The sequence below is a fragment of the Phasianus colchicus genome, chromosome 11 (genome assembly GCF_987193195.1).
Source record: "Phasianus colchicus chromosome 11, bPhaCol1.hap1.1, whole genome shotgun sequence".
Taxonomy (NCBI): domain Eukaryota; kingdom Metazoa; phylum Chordata; class Aves; order Galliformes; family Phasianidae; genus Phasianus; species Phasianus colchicus.
Genome location: NC_143446.1, coordinates 1,682,984 through 1,710,471, shown reverse-complemented (window position 1 = coordinate 1,710,471; position 27,488 = coordinate 1,682,984). Strand labels below are relative to the sequence as shown.

At 50.3% G+C, this 27,488-nt stretch overlaps 1 protein-coding gene and 1 long non-coding RNA gene across 12 annotated transcripts in view; one reads left to right on the top strand and one right to left on the bottom strand.

The window, feature by feature from the left end:
- The window catches only part of LOC116232319 (6-phosphofructo-2-kinase/fructose-2,6-bisphosphatase 4), a 44,205-nt gene extending 21,222 nt beyond the window's left edge, over positions 1-22,983 (bottom strand). For 4 of the 11 annotated variants that reach the window (XR_016470025.1, XM_031598584.2, XM_031598585.2 and 1 more), the window contains exons 1-3: positions 10,561-10,722; positions 4,004-4,120; positions 764-860 (exon numbers count right to left, since the gene is read on the bottom strand). Coding sequence is in view for 10 of the 11 variants with exons in the window: in XM_031598584.2 (XP_031454444.2) it covers positions 764-860; positions 4,004-4,120; positions 10,561-10,669 (323 nt within the window). In the remaining variant the exon portion in view is untranslated. Of the gene's footprint in view, positions 1-763; positions 861-4,003; positions 4,121-4,812; positions 4,847-10,560; positions 10,724-22,878 lie in introns of those variants that run through there. The other 7 variants (XM_031598588.2, XM_031598587.2, XM_090147907.1 and 4 more) reach the window with 6 other exon arrangements.
- Positions 22,984-23,035: 52 nt separating this feature from the next.
- On the top strand, positions 23,036-26,057 carry LOC149916363 (uncharacterized). Its single transcript, XR_016470027.1, has 4 exons — positions 23,036-23,463; positions 24,376-24,546; positions 25,683-25,842; positions 25,923-26,057. It is a non-coding gene; the product is annotated as an uncharacterized LOC149916363 (long non-coding RNA).
- Positions 26,058-27,488: the final 1,431 nt, after the last annotated feature.

Genomic DNA, 27,488 nt, shown 5'->3' with positions numbered 1-27,488 from the left:
CGCCCTGACCTTCTCTCCATCTGCCATTTCTTCCATAGGTCTTTTCTCTAAGCTGAAGAACAGAGACTTTCCATGCAACAAGGTGTCCCACATGCTTTGTCTGGCACAGATGTCCACACCTGGCTCACTGTGCTCTGCACAGTATTAGAACAGCAAAGCATGGCACTCGCTGAGGCACCGTGCTGGTCAAGCACACGATGCACACATTTGGTAACCAAGAAGAAAACCTCAGGGAGAGAATACTTGTGTGCCATTCCTTGAATGGACAATGACCAACATGCAGGCAAAAAAATGATGATGTGCAAACCCGAAAGAAAAGAAACAATGTGATTTTTTTTCTTTGTGATCCTCACAAAAGCTCTGAAACAGCATTACATGAATCAGGCAGCAGAAAGGTCACGTCCAATTGCTGGTATTTTACACAAAGAAAATAATAAGAATATTCTCCTTTGGTTTTGGGTGAAAATTTGCAGGAATATCTGTTTAAACAAAAGCCTGCCCAAAAGGCAAAAAGAATCACATTCAGTATTTTTCTACTCCATATTTTGATGCTTCAGCCGAAGCAATTATGAAAAATAATAACCCAATTATTAAGTAGCCTAAAGAAATCATATTTCCATCTTTTCTAAAGTACTCTTCCTTCTCTATTACATCTATGTCTTCTTCAGTATATAAAAGTTAAGCTAAAAGCAGTCCCCAAGAGAAACCACACAGGGTGCCATTTCAGTACAGCCAGCTGTGCACAAACACGCTCCAAACTTACTTCCTGATTTTCAACCCTTCTTCATTGTCAGGCAGGAAGAATTCAAAAGATTTATACTTCTTCACCAGATCTCGACGATACTGGCCAACATTGAATTCTGCAGAGAAGAGAGCAGTGTTAGTGGGAGCTGACAGAAACACAGGATGACAAGGATCAACGTTACGACAGCTTTGAAACCAAACTACCTCCAAGCACAAAATAATCCAGCACGTATCAAGGTGACACATCACACATCATTTCTGTTGGGCTTTTTCGTTTGTTCGTTTAAGAACCCCTTCAAACAGCTCTGCTCCTCAAGGATCACTATACCCATTTCACAGGAACTCCTGCTCCTTTTATCTTACTACAATCTGCTAACAGTGGTCAACAAAAGCTACTCCTTATCTGGGCCAAGGTCCGTGTGGGTCTCAGTATCAGAGGTGGGATTAGGGCAAGGCAGTCCTGTTTTGTCACACAGCAGGCAGTGACACTGTACCCTCATTAACTTCATTCAACAGCTCTTAAAGCGGGTCTCTGGAGTGCAATTAATGTTTAACTTGTTTTCTGACCTATAGGTTTTCTCTGCTGAACTGCAAAGCGGTTTTGTTTAACATTAGATAAACAAGTAGTCTGTTTGAGGAGCTGTCAGGGCATCAGTATTTGCCAGACCTTATTTCTGCACGGAGGAAAAGAAATGGCAGACATCATTACTGGGATGTAACGAAGAACAAGGAAGGCATAGGATGAAAGAGCTCAACCTGAAATTTTCCTAACAGAAGCTTACACACTGCTGTTTGGATGGCAGGGCATGGAGGACAAAGAAATAAACGTTATTTATCCCCTTCCAAAAGGGAAGTTTTGTTTGAATTCCACAGCGTTGATGATGACAGGGATGACAGAACAAACCAGGTTGTTCTGTCACAGACTCAATGAACATTGGCCATACTTTGTCTTGGAGCTGGTAAGTCCTTGTAAGAAACACAGGAGATGTGAGTTCAGACAGCCAGTGTTGCCATGGCCCTATACAACAACAAAAATAAACCACCTGCTATCAAAAAACAACTACTGCAGGAATGTAATGCACAGCAAAGAACAGCTACCCAGCACCACAACCATTGGTCCTTAGCACCAGCATCCACCTCAGGGGAGAAGTTTTACAGCATATCTGCCATCACAACCTCACAGCCAAAACCATTCCACAAAGCTTGCCAAAGGGTAGCATCCAAAAATCACAGTGAAAGACAGCCCTGTTCAGGCAGATACCTGACCTCGTTTCCTTACAGGGCCCAGACAAAAGCCCTTTGTAGTTTTAAGCATTTCAAGTTCTTACCGACAAAGGATTTCGGAAGGAACAAAAGACAGAAACCAGAACCGATGGCTTAAAGGATTCAAACGACATAAATGATTCAAATATTCAAACAGCAAAACCCGGGGCTATTTACCTCCACCTTCTGGTCTTCAACTCCCCATCGTGCCTAAAGTCCATTATGTGAAAAGACACCATTTGTCTTTCCTCTGCTTTACATAAACTAATAGTTTTAACCATCTGTCTCAGAGGATAAGGATGCTCACTGTGTTAAGTACATGCTAATTTCAGGGCATTAAGAGCCACAGCTAACAGATGTTAGGAATAGTTACCACATACCACTTACTGAGTCCCAACAACTGGAGGCAGGAGGCAGCGTGTCATCCAGTCCAGCAGGGAGGCATCTTAAATCGACCTCAGCTTCAGTACAACTACATCACTGATGACACAAACAGCAAAGGTCTGTGGTTTCTACGAAAGTCCCAAGTCATCTAACAAAAGCAAAGCAGCAGCAGCAGCCTCCGATGGAAGCCCAGATAATTTCATGTTGTATACTTCTGTAAAATGAGGCAGCATGCTGTAACTACTGCTCGTTAAGCACAGGCACAAACATCTGATGTGCTGATGTGCCTGAAGCATGGCACCACTTCTTGTCTTACTGTATTCAGGATAAATTCAACCAACCACAAGTCAGATGTGGGCAGTGTTTCACCATTCAGTACTACAGTTCTGCTTTGCAGAGTTCACAAAGCTGACTGCTCAACACTGTGACGTAAACACATGACATGTAAATTGAACAAATGTGCATGTACACACCTAACATGCATTTAAATCAGCTTGGATATCGGCTAACACCTTTAGAGCTCTATTCAATGGGCAGCCTAATGGACAAAACTCAAGTCCCTAAAAATTGGATACTGCCACATCAGAAGGGTGCACCAGTGTGACAAGACAGAACTTACTAGCAGTGATCAGAAGAATTCTGTAGACTCCCACACTCCAGTAACATAACCTTCTCCACGATGTCTCCATTAAACAAAACACATCAGATAACTTTCTAAGAATTTAAGAAAGCATTAACTCCAAAATCCACGTCCTACAACCCAACAGCAATTTAAACACAGCTCTTCATCTGGACTTCTCAGGACGACTCAGAAACACCTCTGAACAGCCAGCTGTCTGTTCTTCAGAACACCCTCCTACATTCCGTGTTATTTAAATGACTGACTACCATAACTGTAAAGCCACCATTTCTGCACAGGACACTAAAACACATCATTGTCTTCTACACACATACAAAGAAAGCAAGGACAGACTGCTGCTCAGAACCTCGAATGGATTGAGGTCTTGTTTGCTCATCAATCTGGGCCTGCAAGATGCCACAAGTGCTCAGGAATGAAACACACTCCTGGCAAACCAGGCTGAGCCTCTCCTCCCCAGAAACATGTAGAAATCCCTTCAGAGTGGTAACAAGTGGCCAGCTGTGTTCCACGGGGTCGTAACGCCCAAAGACAGAGCTGAGATCCATTCCACAAACACAATTAAACAACATTACATATAGGTTACACACTGCACAAAGTTCACAAAGGAAATGGAGAAGCCAGAACTTTAACCCAGAAGTGCTGACTGCTGCTCTGCTCACAAAGGTGCTTCCTTTTCAGCCCAGTGCAGAGAAGGAGAAAAAATAAGGCAGCTGAAGAACCTAAGAGCCAAGGATAAGGGCAAAGTTGGTTTAGCCATCTGTTACAGCATGGAGGTAAAGGAACAGCCACCAGAATACGATCAACAAACATCAGAACAGTGAATCTGTGTATGACAGGGCTGTGAAAATAAACAAACACAGTAACAAAGCAGGAGTCCGAGTAGCCAACAGTCACATCAGGCTATAAAATCATTGGGAATCAGGCCGATAAAACACTGAACCTCAGCTCTGCAAACAAAATTAAGTCCATCACCTTTTGTAGGCACTCCAATCCAATTTAAATAGCGTGTCAGCTTTTTTGAGATGTAGGTTTTTCCTCTTGCTGGCAGACCCACCATGACAATCAGTGTAGGGCAGTTGGTCATACATACTGAAAGACAAAACCAAACAGGGGTTATTTACCAGTTTATTTCCCCAAAACAAAGGCTCACGTGGCAGTGGAAAATGACAACTCCGTGTGCTCTCCAAGGCAGTGACTGTTCAAGCAGCTCATGCACAACGTTCCCCTCTTTCAGGGGATTTTCTCAGCAGCACAGTGACTGAGGTTCGCAGGCTGAGTGCAATTTCAGAAGGGCAGAACAGTGGCAGTGCAATGCTGACACGTGAGCTGCATACGGGCAGTAGGTGAGAAACCCATGTATTTGCATCCATGTCTCAAGACACACAAAAACAACCACAGCAAAAAGGTCGCTGATGTCTAACAGCCCTGTCCACCTCAGCCCAGTGCTTGCATTGAAAGGAAACAGCAAGGTGTTACACTGTTTGTAAATCCCTGACAGCATCTCAGTGCTGCTTAAGCTTTCCCTCTAAACACCATCAATGACAGCCCCATTTCAATGCCTTGGTTGCTTGACAGAAGGCATGGAGCACAAGTATCCCGGGCAATTCAGCACAATAGTCTGATGCATAGATATGGACAAATCAAAGGCAGAGTTTTTAATTAGAAAAATAAAAACAGCACCCAAAGTTGGAGAAATTTACAGCTGCAGTCTGAACACCTTGAAGCGTTCCTTTCACATGACAAGTTTTTTGAACACTCTAACAGTACAAAACTATGGATACCTTGCATGAATCTATCACTGATACAAGGAACTGCCTAAAAAGAAAGAACACAGTAAAGATATTGAAGTTCACAGGTTCCCCATCCCGCATTTCAAAGGCAATTAACTCGCCTACCACAATCCACATATCATCACTTTCCTCCATCCCCTGATAGCAGAGTCAGCTTGTTCTAAACCACCAACCAAAACGCCATGCTGGTGATCACGTTGTTGTGCTGTGATTGCCTGTGATTCCCAAAGCCTGGGCTGGGCCCCATCCCACTATGCTGTATGCATGAATCTTGGGCAACAAACCCATCAGATAAGAACAAACAGATGAGCAAAGATAGATGTGCTTTCTTAAAATCGCAACTAAAAAAAAAAAAAAAAGATAAAACTATAGATCACTTCTCAAGGGGGAGAGAGAGAGCAAAAGCTCACCAAACCTCAAATCCATTAAAGAGACTGCTGCTCCATGCACTGAACGTGACGGAGTGCAAACTAAACCAGAACGACTCATGCAGATGCAAGGGTCCAGAAAAACTGATAAAAGCCCTCAAAGTCAGCTCTCCTGCACTGCTAACAAGAAGGACCGTGTTTTCTTGTCCATCTTCCACTCTGTTCCTCAGATGGAAGAAAGCAAGCAGGCTGCAGGGAAACAAAGTCTGAGAGGCACAAAGAGGACAGAACTCACTGAGTTTAATGGCTCTCTGTTGGTTTTAAGAGCAAAAAAATAAAATCACAAAATGCGAGAACACAGAATCACAGAACTGCCAGGGTTGGAAGGGACCTCAAGGATCATGAATCTCCAACCCTCCTGCCACATGCAGGGCCACCAACCTTCCCACCTAATGCTAGACCAGGCTGCCCAGGCCCCATCCAACCTGGCCTTGAACACCTCCAGGAATGGACGGGGCATCCACAGCCTCTCTGGGCAGCTGTTCCAGCACCTCACCACTCTCTCTGTAAAGAATTTCCCCCTGATATTCAACGTAAATCTTCCCTCCCTCAACTTCAAACCATTTCCCCTTGTCCTGCAGTTATCCACCCTTTCAAAGAGTTGATTCCCCTCCTGTTTGTAGGCTCCCTTTAGGTACTGAAAGGCTGCAATGAGCTCACCCCGCAGCCTTCTTTTCTCCATGCTGAACAAGCCCAGCTCCCTCAGCCTGTCCTCATAGGGGAGGTGCTCCAGTCCCCTCATCATCTTCGTGGCCCTCCTCTGGACCCTCTCCAACAGCTCCCTGTCTTTCTTGTACTGGGGGCTCCAGACTTGGACGCAGTGCTGCAGATGGGGCCTCACAAGAGCAGAGTAGAGGGGAACAATCACCTCTCTGTCCCTGCTGGACATTGTTCCATTGTTCCTTGTAGCCAATTTGAAAGGCCCTTCATCTGATATAGCCACCTTGAGTTTTAAACCATCTTCCAGGGTAAGCAGGGAAATAAGAGTTGCAGAAGCAGCGATGAAGAAGAACCTGCATGGAAAGGTTCCGCACGCTGCCTTGGGTCCCCTTGCTCTCCAAGGGATCTGTGTGAGTCAAGTAGGCAACTTCACTCACACAAAGCACAGTTTCCCACAGGACAGCATGTCCAGACTGCCTCCATTCTCCTCTCCCTGTGATGACACCAACTTAGCATCTCACAGAACATCTGGCTTTTTGGTAATGTAACGATGGGCCCAGAGTGGAGCAAAACTCAACTTCACAAAAACAAGGCGAGCAAATGGCCGCTCAGAGCTGCCTCTCACTGAGCTCCCATCCTGCTGCCAACACGGGGCTGTGCTCCACCACGGAGTGCCCCAAGGGAAGGGACTCAGCAGGATCAGAGTCCAACGCTGCACCCCAAGTGCAAGCAGAGCAACACAACCTGCCAGCCAAGGCAGGGGCACTCCTGCTCTGTGAGCCACCACGCTGCTGAGCCTGCGCCTCCTCTTTGGGGAGGGACTGCCAGCAATGTGCTAACAGAAGCACACAAAGCAACATCTTATTTCTTTTGTAGCCTTCCAACCAACACAGGCAAGACTCAGCACAGCAAATGCTGGTCTTTGCTTTCTTCATCTGACACACTGAAACGCTGTACGTAGCTCGTTCGCTTTGTAAAACAAGCCAAGCAATATTTAGATTGTAACGATGCAGCAAATAGCAAAAAGTTAAAAATAAAGCAAATATTTCCCATGGTATTTGGGCAGCTGCTCTCCCAGTGAGATGCTGCCAACACTGCAAGTGGTAAGGAATGCCCAGCAAATGACAGCGTTCGAAGCGTCAGCATCTCAAGACTTACAGATTCCTCTGAAGAAATCACAGAGGAATGGAGTGCCCTGGGTTGAAAAGGCCCACAATGATCGTGTCGTTTCAAGCCCCTGCTACGTGCAGGATCACCAACCAACCAGGCAGCCCAGAGCCACGTCCAGCCTGGCCTTGAATGCCTCCAGGGAAATGCCTGACACCAGGATGTGAACTGATTAAAAAACACAAAACCAGCCAAACAAAAAAGCCACCACACTGGCAGCTTCCAGCTTCCGAAATAAAGAAAGCCTCTCAAGTTTAACCCTTTTCCCAGTGGCACAACACCCTCCTTCCCTCTGTACAGCAACTCACCACCGCCTGCCCCACCTAAACAGAACTTACAGCAGGAAAGCAGTCATGGAAGTGCAAGTTGCGGAGACACACCTCGCATCCTCACACTCCAAGAAAAAAAGCACACAGAAAGCACCGCTCCAAACGGACAGAGGCCAGGCGACAACACGTTAAAACATGTGAGACAGCACATTAAAATCAAGTATCACAATTTAAGCAAAGCCGTTATCTCCGTTAAAAAATAAATTAATTAAATACATACAGCAGGATGCATCTCAGGGTAAAATTACAGCTGCCACCACTACGATGTTTAACACGTAACAGTTAAGGAAAAAAGAAACTGCACGCTCGTTTCTTGCTGCCTCTTAAGACTGCATTGTGAAATAATGCAAGACACAGAAGGTGGTTTTGAAACTTAAATGGGACACTGCCCAGAATTTCATTAGCCTTCCAAATCTCAGCTTATGAAATCAGAGGCAGAGGTGAATTTTTTAGAAGTTCAGCTACTGCCTATTGGATTATCAATTGTCCTTTTTCACCTAAAATGAGACTTCTTCCCATCATTCCTGCTAATTATTCAAGACAACATGTATAGCAAGAAGGACTTTTGTACAAAGCTGCTGCAGCCATCAAGTTTATTGAAAGATTCCTGCTGTTTCAGTGGAGCTCAGCTCAAGGCCTGTACCCTGAAACTTCTGTACAATTCAGAGGCTCACATACAACTATCTTTAGCTGTATGTCAACAGAAACACCCTTTCAAACCACATTAGCCATACGTATTTCCCCATATCTGCTACTCAATTTGACTATTACTAATTCATCTTTTCCCTGCTGATCAATAACAATAGTCATTCTTCTCTGCATCTTGCAAGGCGAAGTTCCTCACTCCACTACCAGAAGAGGTCCATCATCTTCCATTTGTTTCTCCTCTCTTTTTTCAAAATCCCAGTTTCCAGCACCACTTTGATATGAGGGATTCCTATTTGTCCTCTGGCCTCGTGCCACCACTTGCCTGCTGTGGGCCAACATCTGCTTCCTGCAGCTCCGATGCTGCCAGTGATGGCCCCACTGCACAGCCTGACCCTCAGCTTCAGCCACGTGTTGTCCTCACCTCACTCATGTTTCCTACCTTCAGCTCCTAGGACTGGGACTACAGATACATAGAAGCATTGCCAGCTCTGATGAAAGGCAGCTTTCATTTGATGCTCCTCTTTTCTTTCTGGACCTGAGGTACATTCACTCTGCTGTTCGAACAGCAAATAAAACTCACGAGAACGACCAAAATCCAGTTCTGGGGAAACAAAAGCTACAAACTACAGTTGGGGGGAACGATCTCTAAACCACAGGAACTCAGTGCTTATCTACTGCTCTATAAACATCCTCTGCAACTTTTGCTGTAGCATACTTTGCTGTTATTTATAACATACTTTGCTTGTAGCCCATTCATCAAGCTTGTCACAATCTGACAGCTGATGCTGAGACCACAGAAGTTAAGAGGCAGCTATCAGTAAGAATGAACACCTCCTCCACCTCCAAGTATTACCTGGGTTGATCCTTTGGAGCACTTTTCCCTCTGCCTGCCTGGTCTCACCAGCTGTAAGAGTGCAGTCTGCTGGGTGTGCTACGTGCACTCAGAACTCAAAGACCTCGAGATACTCACACCAAAAAAAAAACAGCACTTCCAAGCTGTGACAGCTACAACCCGGACACACCTGGCCAGGTTTCTTCCTCCTCAGGTAATTACAGGCGTTACAACTCTCAGGAAATCACTGAAAGAATACTTAGCGTAGGTCAGTCCCTTCGTACACGGCTCTGCTGTGTCCTCCACAGAACTGGGCACAACTCTGCTCTGCCACCTCCTAGAAAGATAAAGGAAGACTAACAAATGCAGATAATTGTAATTAGCTGGAATGATGAACTAAAAACCCAACCAAAACAGAACTTTAAGAGTTTATCTTGCTTAAGCCTAGAAATTTAGAAGATGTCAGAACAACTAACTTCAGCATCTCCCCTGGAAAGCTGCTCCTGAGTACAGGAAACCCACCTCAGGCTCGGGCTGGCAGCTCCTGCAGCACCTCACTGAACACAGGGACCTGCAGCAGCAGAGGGCTGGAGTTGGCCAGCCTGGCACTGCCCCCACACCTCCCTGCTGGGGCGGTCCTGCAGCTCAGTGCTGGGCACACAGGTCCCACTGCTCATCAGAGAACCGCGCCACGCTGTGCAAGAAAAACCGCAACGCCTTTTCAGTGTGCAGCAGCAAGAGAGGTGGCTTTTGCCACGGAAGAGCGAGTCCTGCCCCTCTCCAGGCTGTCTGCAATTATCACGGCATCACAGAATGGTTTGAGTTGGAAGGGATTCTTAAGGGCCATCCGGCCCAACTGAGCAGGGACACCACAGCTCCACCAGTGCTCTGAGCCCCTCCAGCCTGACCTTGGCTGTCTGCAGGGATGCAGCACCACCACCTCTCTGTGCAGCCGTGCCACTGCCTCACCACGTTGGCATAAAAATCTTCCTCATACCCAATCTACAGTCCCCCTCTTTAAGTTTGAAGCCATTTTTCCTTGTCCTATCACTGCAGACCGAGCTACACAGCCCGTCCCTTCGTCCTCACAGCTCCTTTAGGGCTCACACACGGCTCCAGACGAACCACACGTTCACCGCAACAGCGGACCCAAGAAAAAGCAGCGTTAAGAAAGCCGACATCCAAATCCCGTTTTCTCATTAACGGCTCCTCGACTACAACGCGAACAATTCCACCCGGCAGACTCCGCACGTCACCACATTACCAACGACGCGCTTTCGTTCTCGGCCTTTTCTTCTCACCCACCCGCTCCCTGCCACGCGCAGTGCCACCACCGAGCCGCCCCGATGCTGCCGCTCGCAGCGCTCCGGCACGGCGCGGCACGGCGCGCCCCGCTTCTTCGGCGCGGCTCCGAGGCGAGGCGGCACGGCGGCTCGTTCGCACACAAAGCCCCTTTTGTCCCCAGCGTTGCCGCCGCTCGGGGAGGCGGCACGGGGACGAACCTCGGTCCTTCCCGCTTCGGTACAAACGCGCGTTTTTAAGGCGAAGCGGAGCGACTGAAACCGACCCCAGCCTCCTCCCCGCCCGGAGCAACGCGGGCCCAGGCCGCCGCTCCGAGCCGCTGTCCGCCGGCCCCGCCCGAGCCCGGAGCCCGGAGCCGCCCCGCTCCGCTCACCGCCGCGCTGCGCGCTGTGCCCCGCCGGCAGCCCGTTGTCGTACGGCTCCCACGTCTTCTGCAGCGGGTTCTGCGTCAGCTCCCGAGCCGGAGACGCAGCCGCCGCCATCCTCGGCCGGCTCCTGGAACGGCCCCTCCGTTCTACCTCCGCCCCCCGAGGCGCGGCCGGGCCGGCGGGCGGGGCGGGGCCGGGCCTGGCTGCTGCGCTCGGGCTGCCCGTCCGCCTCGGCGGAGAGAACCGCGAGTGCTCGGGATGGAACGGCCTCCGAGGGCCCTCTAGCCCGAATCCCTGCACTGAACAGGGACGCCACAGCCAGGCCGGGCCGCACAGAGCCTGGTTCAGCCTCGCACTGAAGATCCCCATCGCTGGGCAACACACAGCAGTGCCTCACCGCCCCCACTGTAAAAGACTTTTTCCTTATGTCCAACCTAAATCTACCCTCCCTAGGCTTGAGTTGATTTCCTTCTCTTCAAGACCGGCCACAGCCTTCTACCCTTGGGGCCTGCACTGTGTTTTTATGCCAGTGTTTTTGTGAGGGTCAGAAAATAAGGAGCAGGGAGAGGAAGGAGCAGCTGTGAGGACAGGCTGAGAGCTGGGGCTGTGCAGGTGCAGAAGAGAAGGCTGCGGGGAGAGCTGAGAAAAGCCTGTCGGTATCCAAAGGGGCTGTAAGAAAGAAGGGGACAGACTCTTCAGCAGGGTCTGTTGTGACAGGACAAGGGGAAATGGCTTCAAGCTAAAGAGGAGAGATTGAGACTGGATATAAGGAAGAAGTGTTGCACAGCAAGAGTGGTGAGGCAGTGGCACAGCTGCACAGAGAGGTGGTGGTGCTGCATCCCTGCAGACAGCCAAGGTCAGGCTGGAGGGGCTGAGAGCACTGATGGAGCTGTGGTGTCCCTGCTCAGTGCAGGGAGTTGGGCCGGATGGCCCTTAAGGGTCCCTTCTGACTCTGAGGGTTCTAAGCCCAGCATCCTGGGCTTTCTGCGATTTCACTTTGATGACAAACTGTTTTTGTTGTTGATAAGCTTACTTATAAGATTTTTTTTTTTAAATAACGTCAGTGCAGTGCTCTTTGACTGAGAGGACAGAGAAAGTGAACACAGAAATACTGTGCCACACCTGAGGTTTTATTTCAAACATGTTTTTCAAGGGCATTACACTGAATTCCTAGACAAAGACAAAACAAATAAACACAGCTCAGTAGAGTCTGGATAAATGATAGCAATCATCTTCTGCACGGTCATTTTCATCAACTCCTATCTTAACACAAAGGCCTGGGAAGCAGGGCTGGTTTCTGCAGGTGAGCAGCTGGAGAGTCTGCTTTGTTTGCTACACTGAGACCACAAATAAGCCTCTACTCTTCAGAGGGGTTTTACACAAAGCTTCTGCTCTCAGGACCGTGCTGAGCTGAAAGCTTACCTGCAAAAGCACTCTCTGCAGAAGGAAAATGCCACAGGGAAAGCTGGCCTTGGAAATGAGCTGCTGCTCAGGCACAGAAGGTGCCCAAGCCAACTAACCCAGTGTTCCTTGCTCTTCTCAAACTCCTGCCTGACAAGACAGGAAACCCTTAACGCTTAATGCAGACAGTAAGTGGTAATTATTTCTTCCAGATGAGGAAACAAAATAGAGGAGAGTGAAACAAGGCTTCTGCTTGATCACACAGAAACCCTACTTTCTACCTGTAAATAACCAATATCATCTTGCATAGCATGAGTTCCGCAGTATCTCCACGTTACTTTCATGCATCTCATTTCCCTGCTGAAGATGTCACTGTATAGTCTGACAGACCATAAAACACCCATAAAACACCCAGCATCTCCAGCTCCTGCCTTCCCACCTTTCCTCTGACAGTACCAGCTCCCTGCACGAGATGAGAAAAGAAGACTTTCCAGTCCTCCAGGTGCCCACGCCCTCACTACACCGAGTTCAACAGACACAGGTCACGAAAAACCAGCTCATAAGCTTGTCTGCAGCGCAGAAATTTGGCTGTTTAAGATGCTATTTGTAAAGTGATTAAAGGATACGCAGACAGCCAGAGGTCAGGAGTTAGGTTTACATAAACAGGATATTTACAAAGAAGGGGCAGCTCTGAGCCAAGCCCTGCAGATCAGCACACGCAGTGTTTCGGCTCAGCATGCTCAGAGCTGCAAGTGCTGTGACAATATCCTGTTCCCACTCTCGCAGCAAAACAAGAAGCAGCTTATTCTGAGAAGTTCCTGAAATATAGAGCACACAGTAGAACTTTCAAGATAAAAAGCCACTAAACACGAGCTTTACGTTTCCAGGCCCTTCTTATCATCTGTGTTTAAACAAGAGGTTTGCAATGTCAGCTCTGCTTTTCAAGAAACCGGGGCCACAGAAATGCCCGATGGAGCAGCTCCTTGCGAGGGCAGGCTGAGAGCTGGGGCTGGGCAGCAGGGAGAAGAGAAGGCTGGGGAGAGCTCAGTATCCAAAGGGGTTGTAAGAAAGGGACGGACTCTTCAGCAGGGTCTGTGGTGATACAACAAGCAGAAATGGTTCCAAGCTTCAAGAAGGTAGATTTAGATAAGATATAAGGGAAAAGGTTGTTACAGTGAGGGTGGTGAGGCACTGGCGCAGGTCGCAGTGGGTGCCCCATCCCTGCAGACAGGCCCTGCGCAACCTGACTTAGCCGTGCTGGCTGTTCATCGCGGGGAGTTGGGCTATGTGACCTTTAAGGGCTCCTTCCAACCCTAAGGATCCCACGAAACCAAGTGCCATAAGCCAACAACACGTAGATGCCCACTGGACGTTAAGATACTGAGATACGTCACGTTATGCGATTACAGGCACGACACAACCCGAACACCCCCCGCCCGCAGCGCGCTGGCAGCTCGGCCGCCTCCACCGCGCAGCCCCGCTTCCCCGTGCAGCAGGACGGCTCCAAGCGCGGCCGGCAGGGGGCGCCCTAACGCCGCCCGGCGCCCTAACAGACAAACGCCGCCCTGCGCCCCGCGGCGCTGCCTTTGCCGGCCGTGCGCCCGGCGTCCCCCGCCGCCGGCTTTAAACCTGCGGGCTGGGACCGCAGCACGGCCAGCAGCAGCAGATGGCCCGAACCCACGCCGTGCCCCTGCAAAAATTCAGTCACGCGCTTTTGCCGTTCAGAAACCGCCGCGGGGTAGCAAAGCCTGCAGGAGTACTGGAGTGAAACCTGCCAGCTCCGGGCTTCTGAGCGCCGCAGGCAGTGCTGAAGGTTACAGAAAGTGGAGAGAAAAGAGAAAAGCCGCCTGCTAATACTGAGGGGTTTTTCCTCTCAACCAGCTGAAAAAATTATTAAAAAACAACAACAAAAAGAAACCAGCCCAGACATAATTCTCTAGTGGGGAGAGGACCTCACTCAGTCTCAGAACAAAATCTTCTCGTAGCTTTGCAGACAGCAAACACTAATGAACCTTCACCGCTGACCAAACACTTGCATTTCTCTAAAGCATTTTCTGTTCATGGCATTCTTTCCCCCCCACTATCAGTTATTCACTCCGCGCTTTGAGGAAACAGGCAGCATCCAACTTCCACACACACTAAATAACCAGCAAAGCACTCCATCCAAGCGTTCTCCATTGCAACCGGTGTGCTGCTGTTCTAGCCAGAAGGAACAAGAAGGAATTTATGTAAATTACCCCATCTTTACATAGGGATCTTCATCTCCTACTTACTGCACTGGTGACAAGAGAAACACCAGCCCACTCTTCCCCTCTAAGGAGCTGTGTGGATACACTTGCATCCTACAGCTTACAACTGCTCTCAGCAACCTCATCCGCACAGCACAACACAGGCTTATCGGAAAGCAATGCAAGAAGGCAGAGCAGAACACAGGATCTGCAAAGATGATTAGCACAAATACGATTTCAGAAAGACAGACGCACCAGGACGGTCTTCAGGCCCACACATATCTGGTATCTGCGCCAGCTCCCTGTTCCCAGGCTGACTGGGTGGCTGCCTCCAGCTAACTGGCAGCCTGCTGTGCTCCAGCCACAGCATTTGTACGAAGCACAGGGTAATGCCTATTCCAGTTAGAATGGGTTTTTTATTTCAATTAGAAAATGATGTCACATCTACCTTTAGCAGGCTTGCGATGGTCCTTCATTGGCCCAATCTATGCAGCTGGAAGGAGGATTTAGAGGATCACTGAGTAATTCAGCTAAATGACCCGAGGACAGCCAGCAACAGCTATCTAATATACAAGGCCATTGCAACACTGCGAGCCAATTAGAAGAGGTGATGACCAAACACACAACTATGCTTCACCCTTTCTGTTCACAAGCAACAACACTCCAACATTTCAAAACTGGACTTCAGGTGGAATGGGAGAGAATTCTCCCACAGCTCTTACAAGCAATAGGGCTGATTTTCTTTTGACCAAGCAGGTGCTGCAGTGCTATTCCGAGGTGAGAAGCTGCAGTTTGAGGGTAAATGACAGCATCCAAGCTTGTACCCGCGCTGCGCTGCAACTCTAATGACCAAAACTAGTGCAGAGCAGATGGGACGCTCAGCCTGCTCAGTGACATCCCCTGTGACGTCCATATCTCTGCAGGGAACAGACTGTTCCTCCTCTGGGTAATTCCCATATTCCTGGAGTACGGATCAAGCCCAGCAGGTTTTTCTTTCTGTGGAAGAGATGTCTTTAATGAGCTGCATAGGAATGTTGTCACCTTTGTAAGGCAAGAGCCAACTCACCCTGCTCGGAAAGGAACCGAGAAGGTGGCTGTCTTCCTCCTGGGCTGATCCCGAGCTCCTGGATGACGACAAAGGCAATGCCTTGGGAACTGCCATCCTGCAGAAGAGATCCCTCGTGGCTGAAAAAACTTTGCACACAGCTTCTCACAGAGAACAGGAAGAATTCCCTCGCAAGCACAGTGAGCAACCGGGCCGGAGAGCTGTAACAGCACATCAGCAAAATGACACACACTGATTCACACCTTCTCAGTTCAGTTTCTCAGGACCCACGTCAACACTTGAGACATTTCCCATCTCCTCAAGACACTGTCTTCTCCACAGCCAAATGCGCCATTCTTTTAATTTTCCCATTCAGCTTAATATCACAGGCATCAAACAGGCAGGCAATGAGAAATAGCCCACTAAGTCCCCCAAAATGTCAAGCATCCCACACTACGAGTTCAGCAGGTTCCCCATACCTTCTCCACACGTCCTTCCAGCAGCACCTGGTTCAAAACCAACAGTAATCATGAGGACTGGGTCTCGTCATCTAGCAGTTACTCCATTTCTTTTGAGAAGAAATAAGTGCATTACTGACAACATTCAATCCATACTTTGTATCACTGTCTAAAGGGAAAAGAGTTCCAGTTCTATTGAAGCAGACCTGCTACATCAAAGATAAGCAAAGCTGAAGGAATCAGGACTGAAATAAAAGAATCTGCCCACAACAACATACACCTACAGAAGTTATTTTCATGAAAGTCTGTTTTATTCTTGGATCGCCTGGCTACAGAGCAATCTACCAAAGATACTGAGGGTGAAAAAAGATGTAATCATGCTTTAGATCATGATGAGCTACTAGTGGGAGCAACAAGTCCTTTGGTGCTAATTGGGGAATAGACTTAAGCAACATCCTACATCCCGTAGGGCAAAGCCTATGAATACATACACTAGAGAGATCCCTTAAGCTGAAAAACAAACCAATATTCCTCAGCATACATAAGTGAAAAAAAATCCCAAAATGCAAGTCTAAGCAGAAGACAGTGGCATAAAGTAAATGGGTGAGCAAACAAGCTCCAGTCTCTTCTACCAGAGCTGATGGCAGGGCAGGTCTGGCAGTGCTCAGCCACCAGGAGCCCCAGCCACGCTTCTTGGGGGCAGAGAGCACTAATTCCCACGCTAATTTACATTCATTATATTTTCTTTATCATCTGCTGAAATGTCATAATCGGTCTTCATCATACATACAAAACAATGACGTACCCCTTGCAGCACTCTTCATGCCTGGCTTGATTCCAGCATGCTGATGTGTTTTCAAAACCACCATGACCCAGCCATCAGGAAACAAACACTTGCTACATAAAGGTTTTTACTGCAAGAACTGTATAAGTAATGTCTTGAATAGCTTTCTGTGGGACTCATGCATTGTATGTATACATATAAACCTGTCAGGCCATCTAAGATAACTGGGGGCAGATGTGTTACCAGAAGGAAGTTCTTGTCACTGATGCAGGGATCACATGAGAATCCTAGGCAACACACAGACATTCACCTACAGGAATGTGAATATCATCAGCCTGAATATCATCAGCCTAAGAAAAAACAGAACAAATACACCTTTCATAGAAACATAGAATCACAGAATGGTTTGGGTTGGAAGGGACCTCAGGGACCACGAAGCTCCAACCCCCTGCCACATGCAGGGCCACCAACCTCCACATTTAATACCAGCCCAGGCTGCCCAGGGCCCCATCCAACCTGGCCTTGAACACCTCCAGGGATGGACGGGGCATCCACAGCCTCTCTGGGCAGCTGTTCCAGCACCTCACCACTCTCATAGGAAAGAACTTCCCCCTGACATTCAACCTAAATCTGCACTCCCTCAACTTAAAACCATTTCCTTGTCCTGCAGTTATCTACCCTCTCCAAGAGTTGATTCCCCTCCTGTTTGTAGGCTCCCTTTAGGTACAGAAATGCTGCAATGAGGTCACCCCACAGCCTTCTTTTCTCCATGCTGAACAAGCCCAGCTCCCTCAGCCTGTCTTCGTAGGGGAGGTGCTGCAGCCCTCTGAGCATCCTTGTGGCCTTCCTGTGGACCCTCTCCATCAGCTCCCTGTTGAAGCAGCAGATCACTTTAGCTCATCCCTTGCTGCACTGTTACTCCGTTCCTTGTTATCTTTATGCAAACCACTGTCAAAAACATGGCCTTTCAGAGCAATTTTACTGTTTTGATGGACATAAGCATGTTAGCTTCGTTGCAAGATAAAGGGAAGACGGCATCCATTATTCATGTTTACCGTGTGCAACCCAGTTTTAAGAAACCCTTTGTAGCTTACTGTATAACCAGAGACTTTCAACACTGCTGCTTCCAACAGGAGGAGCCTGTTGGCCATTAAAATCCATCGCATTTGCACAAATGACCCATTTGCACTCCCGTGCCCAGAGGGTAACTGGAAATAGCTCCCAGGACGGCAGCTCTGCTGCACACAGCCGCTCCTACACACGGTGCCGGCCGTGTCCGAAGTTGTTACTACAGCAACAGCACGTACGGCGTTGCACAACTGCCGGCCGGCGGTGCACCATGAAAGGCTTTCCTCTTCCTCCAAGCGTGGGACCGCAGCACACCCACATCCCCCATGCACTGCTCACCTGGAGGTGGGGAAATATTCCAACAAGAGAACACGAGCGAATGCCAGGCTTCCCCTGGGTGTTTCTCCTCGTGCCTCTCGAAGGCTGCTCCAGGCTGAACGGCTCATGAATTATTCTCACAGCTGCTGTCACACTAATATTTCAGCATCTATTATGTATGCACATCTTTTGCATGTCTATCCTTCATTCAGCGAGGGTGCCACGAGTGCTACCTGTTTACAACAGCCAAATCTGAGCTGCAGAATGTAAGAAGTGCAGAACAAGGGCGGCTGCCTCCTAAGATCTGAAGTACTTAACCCTACCTTTAAAAGCAAATGCTATCGGCTGCCTTCAGCTGTAGGATTTCCCAGGGCAGACATTTTAAAGAAAATTTTAAAAAAAGCAGCTGGAAGGGACCTCAAGGATCATGAATCTCCAACCCCCTGCCACATGCAGGGCCACCAACCTCCCCATTTAATACCAGACCAGGCTGCCCAGGGCCCCATCCAATTTATTTTTTTTCTTTATTACATGTGTTAGGAACAAGAAATTACATGGTGAGCTGCAGAAGAAATACACTGACAACGAAGAACATGCAGCATTTGTATGGGTCTAAACATGCGAAGCCAAACAAAGGAAGATCCTAAAGGCTTTGGGATGAAGCTCCTCGTCAGATGGCAGAGTATTAAAGCCGAGAGATAAAGAGAACTTAAGAAGCACCATAAGGGGTTTTGGGGCTTGAAATATCGAGTTACTTCTGATGGAGAAACCAAAGAGAAAAACAGCAGCAGAAAGACAGATGCTGGTCTGGATGAAGCAAACTGTCAAAGGTATAGAGTGCATCTGTGAGTCATCAGCACATAATAGAAGCTGCAGCCATGTGAATGCCTGAAATAGGGCACGGAAAAAAGAGCAAGGCAAGGTCATGTTGTGGGAGGAGGAGGAGGAAACACAGGCTGGGGGTGGAAGAAGTGTCCTATAAGCCAAAACAAGGAGACGTTAGAAGCAGCAGTGACTGTGCAGGAAGGAGACAGAGAAGAAGAACAGGGTTCTCTGAAAACATTGGTGCCATGAATACATCAACAGGGGCCCATCTGAAAGCACCTGAAGTGAGGCGAGGGTGCAGAGCTGAGGCTGTGTGCCATCCTGCTGTGAGGAGGACAGGAATTGTCCCAGGGCTGGAACACACACACCGAGGGGAGGGGATGTGCAGGTCCAGCAGAGCACAGCACGCACCACAAATTACCATATGGGGTAAGCAGGCTGCTAATGAAAGCCCAGAGCAAATGAGCTCAGGGGGCAGCGGCCGGGCCTGCAGTCCTCTGCCCACACCCACAGACCCAATTCCACACAACCCCCAGGAGCAGAAGGAAGGCAACTGTTGACAAGAACTCAGGCAGTGTGGAAAACTGACAGTGACACGAGGAAAAAAATCCCAGCAGTGTCCACGACATCGACTGCCCCTGGAAACGTTCTGAAGTGCTGTGAGAAGGGAGGGTGCTCCCCCTGCACACCAACAGCTGGAGCAAAGCTGCTCAGAAGCACAGCTTAGAAAAAAATACATCAAATGAATCCCATTTTAGCAAACTGCAACGCTGTCAGTAAGAGCAGGTAGCCTAAAACCTAGCAGGGAAGGTGAAACAGCACCAGACAGATTGAGATCCCTATCATCAGCCAATCTGTCTTCAGAGCCTGCAGGGCACAATGCTCCTCCTTGGTGTGTTTTGCCAGTACAGCTGGAGGGCTTATCAGCTTCCTGAGACTAACAGAATCAATACGGAGATGAGGAAGCTTAATAAGGATAATAAAATTACAGCAGCCAAAATAATCTGACTGATGAAGCACAGGCAGGCTAAACAACACAAAGACTGCAAATGAAATCTGTTGCAAAGGGTCACCGAATGACAGCGGCAAAGAAACCTTCTATATTTGCTTTTAAAAGCAAAACCCCTTAATTCTCCTCGCTTTCCGAAAAAGAACTTTGTCTAAGCACAAATCTCTGCAGAGAAAGCAAAGCATAACGAACACCAGAAGGGAGAAAGCAACATTTCAGCACGTCCAGCACATGGGAGGGGCTGTGGCACCAGAACACGTAAATACCCACTCAGACAATTCAATATTAACATAAGTTTAAAGCACACAGCACACAGAGCTGCAGCGGTAGCAACCTGGCAGCCTGGAGAGGCCATAAGACCCCGAAACCCCCACAGCGGTAACAGAAAGCCCACAAAGCTCTTCTCTTTGTTCCCGTTCTGAAGGCAGCAGGTGGGTGACACAGGGCTGCCATGGCTGACAAACAGTGCTGCTCCTGACTAAGTACTGGTGGGATCTCCAGGGATGCACCGTCAAAAGAGAAATCAAAAGGCAGCCTGAAATCTGAACGTTGTTGTGGCAGCAGTAGCGTCAGAAGCAATTTCAGATGCGTTGAAACAACCCAAATTTGTTGTGCTCCTTGACTGACTTATGTCAGAAGAGGGGCGTGCAGCCATATGGAAGCTTTTAACTCTAAACGAATCCCCACAAATATTTCGTCCCTTGCATCACTTGATATAAACTACCCACTGGCAGGCTGGGGCTGTAATCCAGCAGTGAGCATTTCTGGCTGTTTAAGGAAACCTTCCCATTTGCACAGCCACGTGCACTGAGGAGCAAACCAAGTGCCAGCAGTCCCACACCCAGGCAGCCCAGGGGCACCACACACGTGCAGCCAGCTCTACATCCCACCTTTTAACAAAGCATTACTAAGGATCCCTTCTATCCACCACGTGGAGGAAAGCCGGCGGTAATTAGGAGACACACTGCTGGCATTCAGGCCCCACCAGTGGGGAACAGAGAAGGTTCCTGCAGCACATGGGCTCACACCTGCAGCAGGAGGGATGCTGACATCCAGAAACACCCCTCTGCTCAACGAACCCACACCAAAACACACCTCAGCCCTTGCAAACAACAGTGTGAGAAGCGGCGGGTGGCACCGTCCCATGTCTCCACTTGGAGTGCCTAATAGAAATGGCATAAAAACAGGAATCCACATCATATCAGGCACCATAGAGACAGCAAGACAGCACATTCAGAGCCCTTCACTCTCTTGTAGATTTAATTACTCACAGAATCAGAATCATCAAGGTTGGAAAAGACCACTAAGACCACCCAGTTCAACCATCAACCCACCACCACCTCTTATGCTCTCAGATACTGCAAGTCACGCACTGTGGATGCCATGAAAGGCTGACAGACAATTACTGACCAAAACGGGTCAAAAAAGGCTTTTGAGGAAAACCAGAGCAGACTCCAGGAACTTCCCACATCTGGGGCTGCTGCTTCCTCTGCTGCATTTTCAGAGTTTTGCCCCTTTCTGTGCCACTTGCCCTGTGACCTCCCAATACCTGCCCACCCACCAAAGTACCAGGACAACAAGCCTCCATTGCAGTTTGTTAATTAAAAGAAAAAAGAAAACTATCATACAGAGTGAGATGGTGAGAGCACCCCTCAAGGTCTTTTCCTTCAGAAGAAAGCAGAAACCCTCCCTATGGAACTTTCCAGCACTTAAAGCCTGCAGTTTAAGCTCACTGCCAAGGCAAGGGGCTGTGGGCAGCACAGCGTGTGCACAGTTTAAGCCCTGAGGGAACCACGTAACTTTGGGGAGCAATTTGGGACACAGCCACAGTGCTTCATCAGCAGCTGGACTGACAACATCTCTCACTAGAAGAGCAGAAGGAACACTGATGCAATCAAATTGAGCAAAATGCTGGAGCAACCAAATTGATGTTTTTTAAAATTAGATGGCTGACATAAAAAATAAACTGCTAAAAGCATTTCATTTAACTCAACAACACCCCTCTGCTGGGCTGCATTTGCAAAACTTGGCACTTTTTCCTAACAAAATGTCCTATCTCTTTCAACCCAGGCAGACCCTTCCTTTCATGACCTCAGCAAAGCACCCAACCAAAACCCTCCCTGAAACACCCCCTGCGTCATGTCTTCATCCTGCATAGCTATCCCCACACAAATGGTCTCATTAGATGATGGTTAAAAACGCCTGGGACCTTATGTAAATGGATGCTATTGCTTTTAATTGCAGCCATAATTATGGGAGTGCCTTGCAGCTGAGTAAGGCCACACGGAGCCAACTTGCTGGCACACTGAAATGCTGGATGCACACCAGGAGCCCGATGCCTGCTGTTGCTCACCACCATCCTTCAGCTGTTGCTCATCACCGCCCTCCCACTGTCCATCAGCTCTCCACAAAGCTGTAAGAAACCAACCGACCCTGATGGGATCCCAGCTGGGCTTGGCTTCACCTCACGCTAGCTTGTCCCTGTCTGGTACTGATAGAAGGGTTAATTCTAACTGAATGTTTCTAAAGAGTCCATCTTTGTGCTTTCCTGTCCTGCCCCAGGTGAGGTGCCAGGTCCACCCCCAACCTTCACCATTCGCTTTTCCTGGAAAAGTGTGGGGGACCCCAACACGACCGGGGATGAGCCCAGCTTCCGAAGTTTCACTGCCAGCCCGCTCGGCGCTACGACGGGTTCCAGACCCCGAAATGACAGCACGTCCCGACGGAAGGACCCTCCGAGGAGCAGCCGGCCCGGCTCCCGGCCGCCCGAAATCGGAGCCCAGCGCCGGGAGCGCGCAGGCAGCTCCGCAGCGGAGCCGAGGCGTCTGCGTGCAGTCGCGGCGCTGCCATCGGGAGCTCGGATGGACGAGCGGCGGGTCGGGGCGCGCCTTGCCGGAGCGCTGATTTTACGACCGTCCAACAAAAAGCATCGCTGCCCGCAGAGCACAAATTCCCCGTCCCGCAGCTCCACCTCTCCCCGGCGGTCCGTTTCCCAAAAATAACCCGGGCAACGACAGCCGCCTCACGCCGCTCTCCCCAACGTGCTGCGCCGCGTCCCCCCGCCAGCACGAGCCGCGACCCCCGGGCTCCCGTGGGGCTCTTGCGGGGTTCCGGAAGGGGTCGGCGGGGCCGCGGTTCTCCCCTCGCCCGGCCCCACCGGCAGCCCCCGGCGCACCCCGCTCCGTACCTCGGCAGTGCCGGCCCGGCGGGCGCCGGCGGCCCCACATCGGCACCGCTCCTCGGCCCGGGCCCCGCGGAGCTGCCCGCGGCTCTGCGCGGAGCGGGGGCGGGACCGGCCCCAGCCCCAGCTCCAACCCCGGCCCCAGCCCAGCAGCCCCCGCCCGCCCGCCGCGCCCCGCGGTCCCGCTGCGGAGAGGTGCGGGAAGCGGGCGGCGCCCGTCGCACGAAGCAGATCCCGCAAATAACCCGGGAGTGCGGGGGCAGGGGGAGCGCCGGAGCCATTTTGCAGACCTGGGGCTGGAAGCGGCCGGAGCGGCGGGAGGAGGGAGCGGAAGGAGCGGAAGGAGAGCGCGGTGTGTCGACAGCGAGCTCTGCTCGGAGCCCCGGCTGTCCCGGCGCTGCCTCCCCCCGCTCCGTCCCGCGGCCCGGCCCCGCACGCAGGCAGCGGGTGTCCCAGCGGAGCTCCGTGCTCGGCTCGGGTTGGTGGCGGCAGCCCGGCGCCGTGTCCGCGTGCGGGGCTGCGCGGTTCCACGGGGATGGTGGGTTTTAGGGGCGCCGTGCAATTCCAGCAGCCCGTGTATCTGAGTGTGAGGTCAGTGAGTGTGCATGGAGGATTTGGGGTCTGTCGCCTGCCACGCCGTCGGCACGGCCCAGGTTGGAGGCAGGGGGGCCAGGAGCAGCGGTGTGCCCAGGGCGGCTCGGATCCCTCCGTCAGTGTGTGCACTCTGCAGAACGATGGGCAGAGAGTTTTGAGGTCTCTGCTGTGATTTCCCGACAGCTGACATAGGGATCTGAATGAGGAAACTGATTGTGCTTAAGTGCCACGTGAGATTTTGCTTTACCTTACAGGTTTTTTGCTCTCTGCTGGGCTCTCTCCGGTGGGCACTCACCATCCTGTGTGCTGTGCAGGCAGTGGGGCTTAGACCACAGCAGCACGAGCACCGTCGTTGTACAGGTTATCATCCGGTGCTTTGAGCCTTTTGTTAACAAAGTGCAGCTTTTTAAACGTTAATCACTGATAGGAGTCATCGCATGGAAAGAAAGGGGTTATTTTATAAGCACGGAGCATTACATGCTAATCTCAGCATGATGATGTTTCCTGCAATGAGGAAATTGTGTGACTGAGGTCGGTGTGGCGTTGGTGTCGGTATCGCTTCCTTGAGGTGCGTGGCACACCCAGGGCTGGGAGCGAACCCCTGCCGCCGCATGGCCCTGGGCTGTGGCTACAGGAAGCATTCGGCCATACAGAAGCCCATTTGGTGCCAGGAGCTGGGGGTGAGCAGAGGTGGAGGAAGCTCCAGTGTTGCCCTAGAGCTATGAGATGAGCTTCTCTTCTTTGGGGGAACAGTTACTGGGAGGTCCGGCTCTGCGAGCGTCCCCTGGAGCACAGAACGGCTCATGGAGGTGCTTTCTCCTGTGCTCACCTTCTGGACAACACATAACCCTCCTTAACTCCCTGTGATTCCATCTGGACTATTAATATGTCATTGGTTTTATCTTTCAGCATCTGAATTGACTCCATGTAACCACAGCCTTTCCTGGGTTAGGAAGTTTTGCTGCCCATGGCATGAAGGGGGATGGCGTGGTGCACACAGACACCACATCACAGTGCTGCTCTGGAGCAGGGTGTGCATCCCTGGCATGGCATGGATGACAGAGCTCAAACCCAGTGCAGGTAAACCCGATTTTGGTGCATGACTCCTTCCAGCTCAGAGCAGCAGCCACAGGCTGATGCTGTTTGGGAGCAGCCATCCTGCAAGTTCTCTCTTTGCTTTAAAAAAATGAAGAAAAACCAGCAAAACCACAACATGCAGGGATTCCTCATTGCCTGATGCTGATAACCGGGCTCCAAGTGCCCCCCACTCCCCCCAGACAGCGGGAAGCAGCTCAGTAAATGAGCCAGACCCTCCAGCTGCTCCTCTGGCAGATCATACAGTCAATCATAGAATCACAGCGTGCTTGGGCTGGAAGGGACCTCAAAGCCCCAGTCCCAGCCGTGGGCTTGTTTCCCCCCCCAGATCAGGCTGCCCAGGGCTGCATCCATGGCCTTGGGCAGCCACGGATGGGGCAGAGCTCTCCTTTGGTGATTTCTGCCCACCGTGTCTCTCCTCCCACTCACCTCCCCAGGTGGGAAGGCGCCTGCCGGGCTCAGAGCTCCCACCCCTGGCTCTGCTGGGCCTGTCCCTGCCTGTCCCAGAGCTGCTGTGCTGCGGGCTGTTGGCTTTGCACGGGGATTAAGCGTTCCTGGAAGCAACAGGCGTTGTAGCACTGAGCAGCTACAGCTGGGTTAATGGAGGGTGTTGCTACAAAACTGGAGGTTCGCTCAGATCTGTGCGCTCAGAGCACTGCTCAGAGTGAGGAGGTTCTGCCTAAGCTCAGAGGCCCAGGGAGGTGTTTGGCAGGCGTGGTTAGGTGCAGTGTAGGGAACAGAGGAATCAAGATAAGTACTCAGAAGTATTCCACCTGGGAGATTTGTCTGAGCTTGTTTTTGGATTAAGCTGAGCAAGCAGGGCCATCCTTTGGATGGGGCTCTGTTGTTTCCTCAAGACAACCTTCTGTTATGCTGGTTTGAGCCCAGGCTCCTTTTTCCTGGATGACACCTGTTTAATGATGGGTAAACCCATCATTTTCCAGCCATTTTAGCTGCTTTGCAGTTGAGTTCCTTGGTTTTGATGGAAGGTTTCAGCTGCTGAGTCCTTTGTTTGGGTCAAATCTGCAGGGAATTGGGCAAATGCAGGACTGTGCTACAGCCGACCGAGCCATGTGGCACAATGCTTTTGTTTTATATTTCTAACGAAAGGCCTTTTGCAGCCCTTAGGTTCCCCCACTCGCGGGGTCTGAGAGGCTGAACTCAATCCAGCAGCAGTTCCCCTTCGTGCCGCCGCAGCACCGCCCAGCCTGCCCCCTCTGCGCATTGCTGGAGTGCCTGCCTGCCTGCCCAGCTATTTTTGTGCTGCACATGGGACTGCAGGCAAGTGCTGCTTCTCTATGGCAGACAGCTGAGAGCTTCCATGACCTTTGACTAAGAAATAACTGTATCTTTCCTTGCAGCCACTCCGCACAACAGGCAGCACATAAGATAACATCAGTATTACTGTACAAAACCCATTTTTGGCACATCGCTTGCTCCGGTGTTGCACTTCTTTCCACTGGCTGTGAAGAGAGAATAAATGACACATTTGGAACATGGCAGAAATGACTAGTCTGATGTTGTTTCCCTCTGTTTTGCTTAGGGATTACTCATTAATTAACCTTTTTCATTTTTATTTTAAACTCTCCCATGGGTTTATCTGGCACCTTTCAGATGCTGCTGCAGGCTGAGCACCAGGAGTCAGCCGTGCCTGGCACAGCCCGGGGAGCAGGCTGGTGGCAGGTCACCACTGCCAAGGTCAGCAGCTCCACTGCTGCAGGAAGGGAAAACCCACTGAAACGCAGTCTGCTCCTTTTTCCAGCTGCCTCAGAAATGAGGAAGCAAACACAGCAATGATGGTGTCTGCCTCAGACACGGTGCTTGTTCTGCAGATGCTTTGCACACACACCCCAAGGATGTAGGTGTCCGTGTTCATTGCATCCACTGGAGCCCTGCATGGCTCTATGTAATGAGTGCTGGCAGCAGTCTTCCAGCAAAGCTGTGCCTGTGCTGGCTCCGTTCATGCCCTTGTACTCTTTGCAGGTTTGTTGTCAGGGTGAGAAAAGCCAGGCCTGGAGCTATCTGGCTCCATACTATCTCGGCTGCTATCTGCTGCATGCAGATATCTGGTGGTGCATGTTAAAACAGGTAAGATAGCAATGCACATGCCCTATGCACTGAGGGATAGATGCAGTCTGAAAGCTTTCACCCCCCCTTCCATTCTGGCTTGCTTTGTTTTTGCCAAAGCTAACCCCAAACTGCCCAACAGCACAGAGGGCTGCTGAGCCTGAATTGGGAATTGTGGCATGCAGTAGCCTGCTGAATCAGATTTTTCCTCCTGAGAAAACTTGCAGTGAAATTCTTGACTGTTTGTGCAAACTCGTCTGCTGTAATATTTGCTATAATGTGCTGTGTTTGCTTTAAGTCTGCCCACAAAGTAGCATCCGAGCATTAGGGCAGCATCTCAGAGCATTGTATGGCCATATCCTTAACGTGTCACGGGAGGAGAACTCGTTTGCAGGCTGTTCAATAAAGCACAACCAAGTCTGTTTGCGTGTCTGACCTCCCTGGGCTGTAGGTGGCCGTGCCATTGGCTTGCCAGCACTCGCACAGGACACTGACGAGTCTGTTTTTAAAACCCCCGGGTGGAAAATAACCAGGAGAGGGGTTCCTGCCAAGTCAGAGCAGGAAAGGTGCTGCAAATAGCGCAGCATTGTGCCTCCTGGTGAGGAGCGTCGGGTGCGGAGCCGTTTCTGTTTATGTAACCTGAAGCAGGCTCTGCTGCTCAGCCTGCGTTTCCAGACTGTTGCTGGGAGCCAGCAAACCATGCCTCAGGCTGACAGCCTTATTTTCCGAGTAACTTCAGAACTTGTCATCTGTGGAATCAGTGGAGGGAGGTCTGCTGCCCCTGCTTGGATTCTGCAGTGAGTGGGGGACGGCCAGCCCATGGCAGGGGTTTGGAGCTGGGTGGTCTTTAGGTCTCTTCC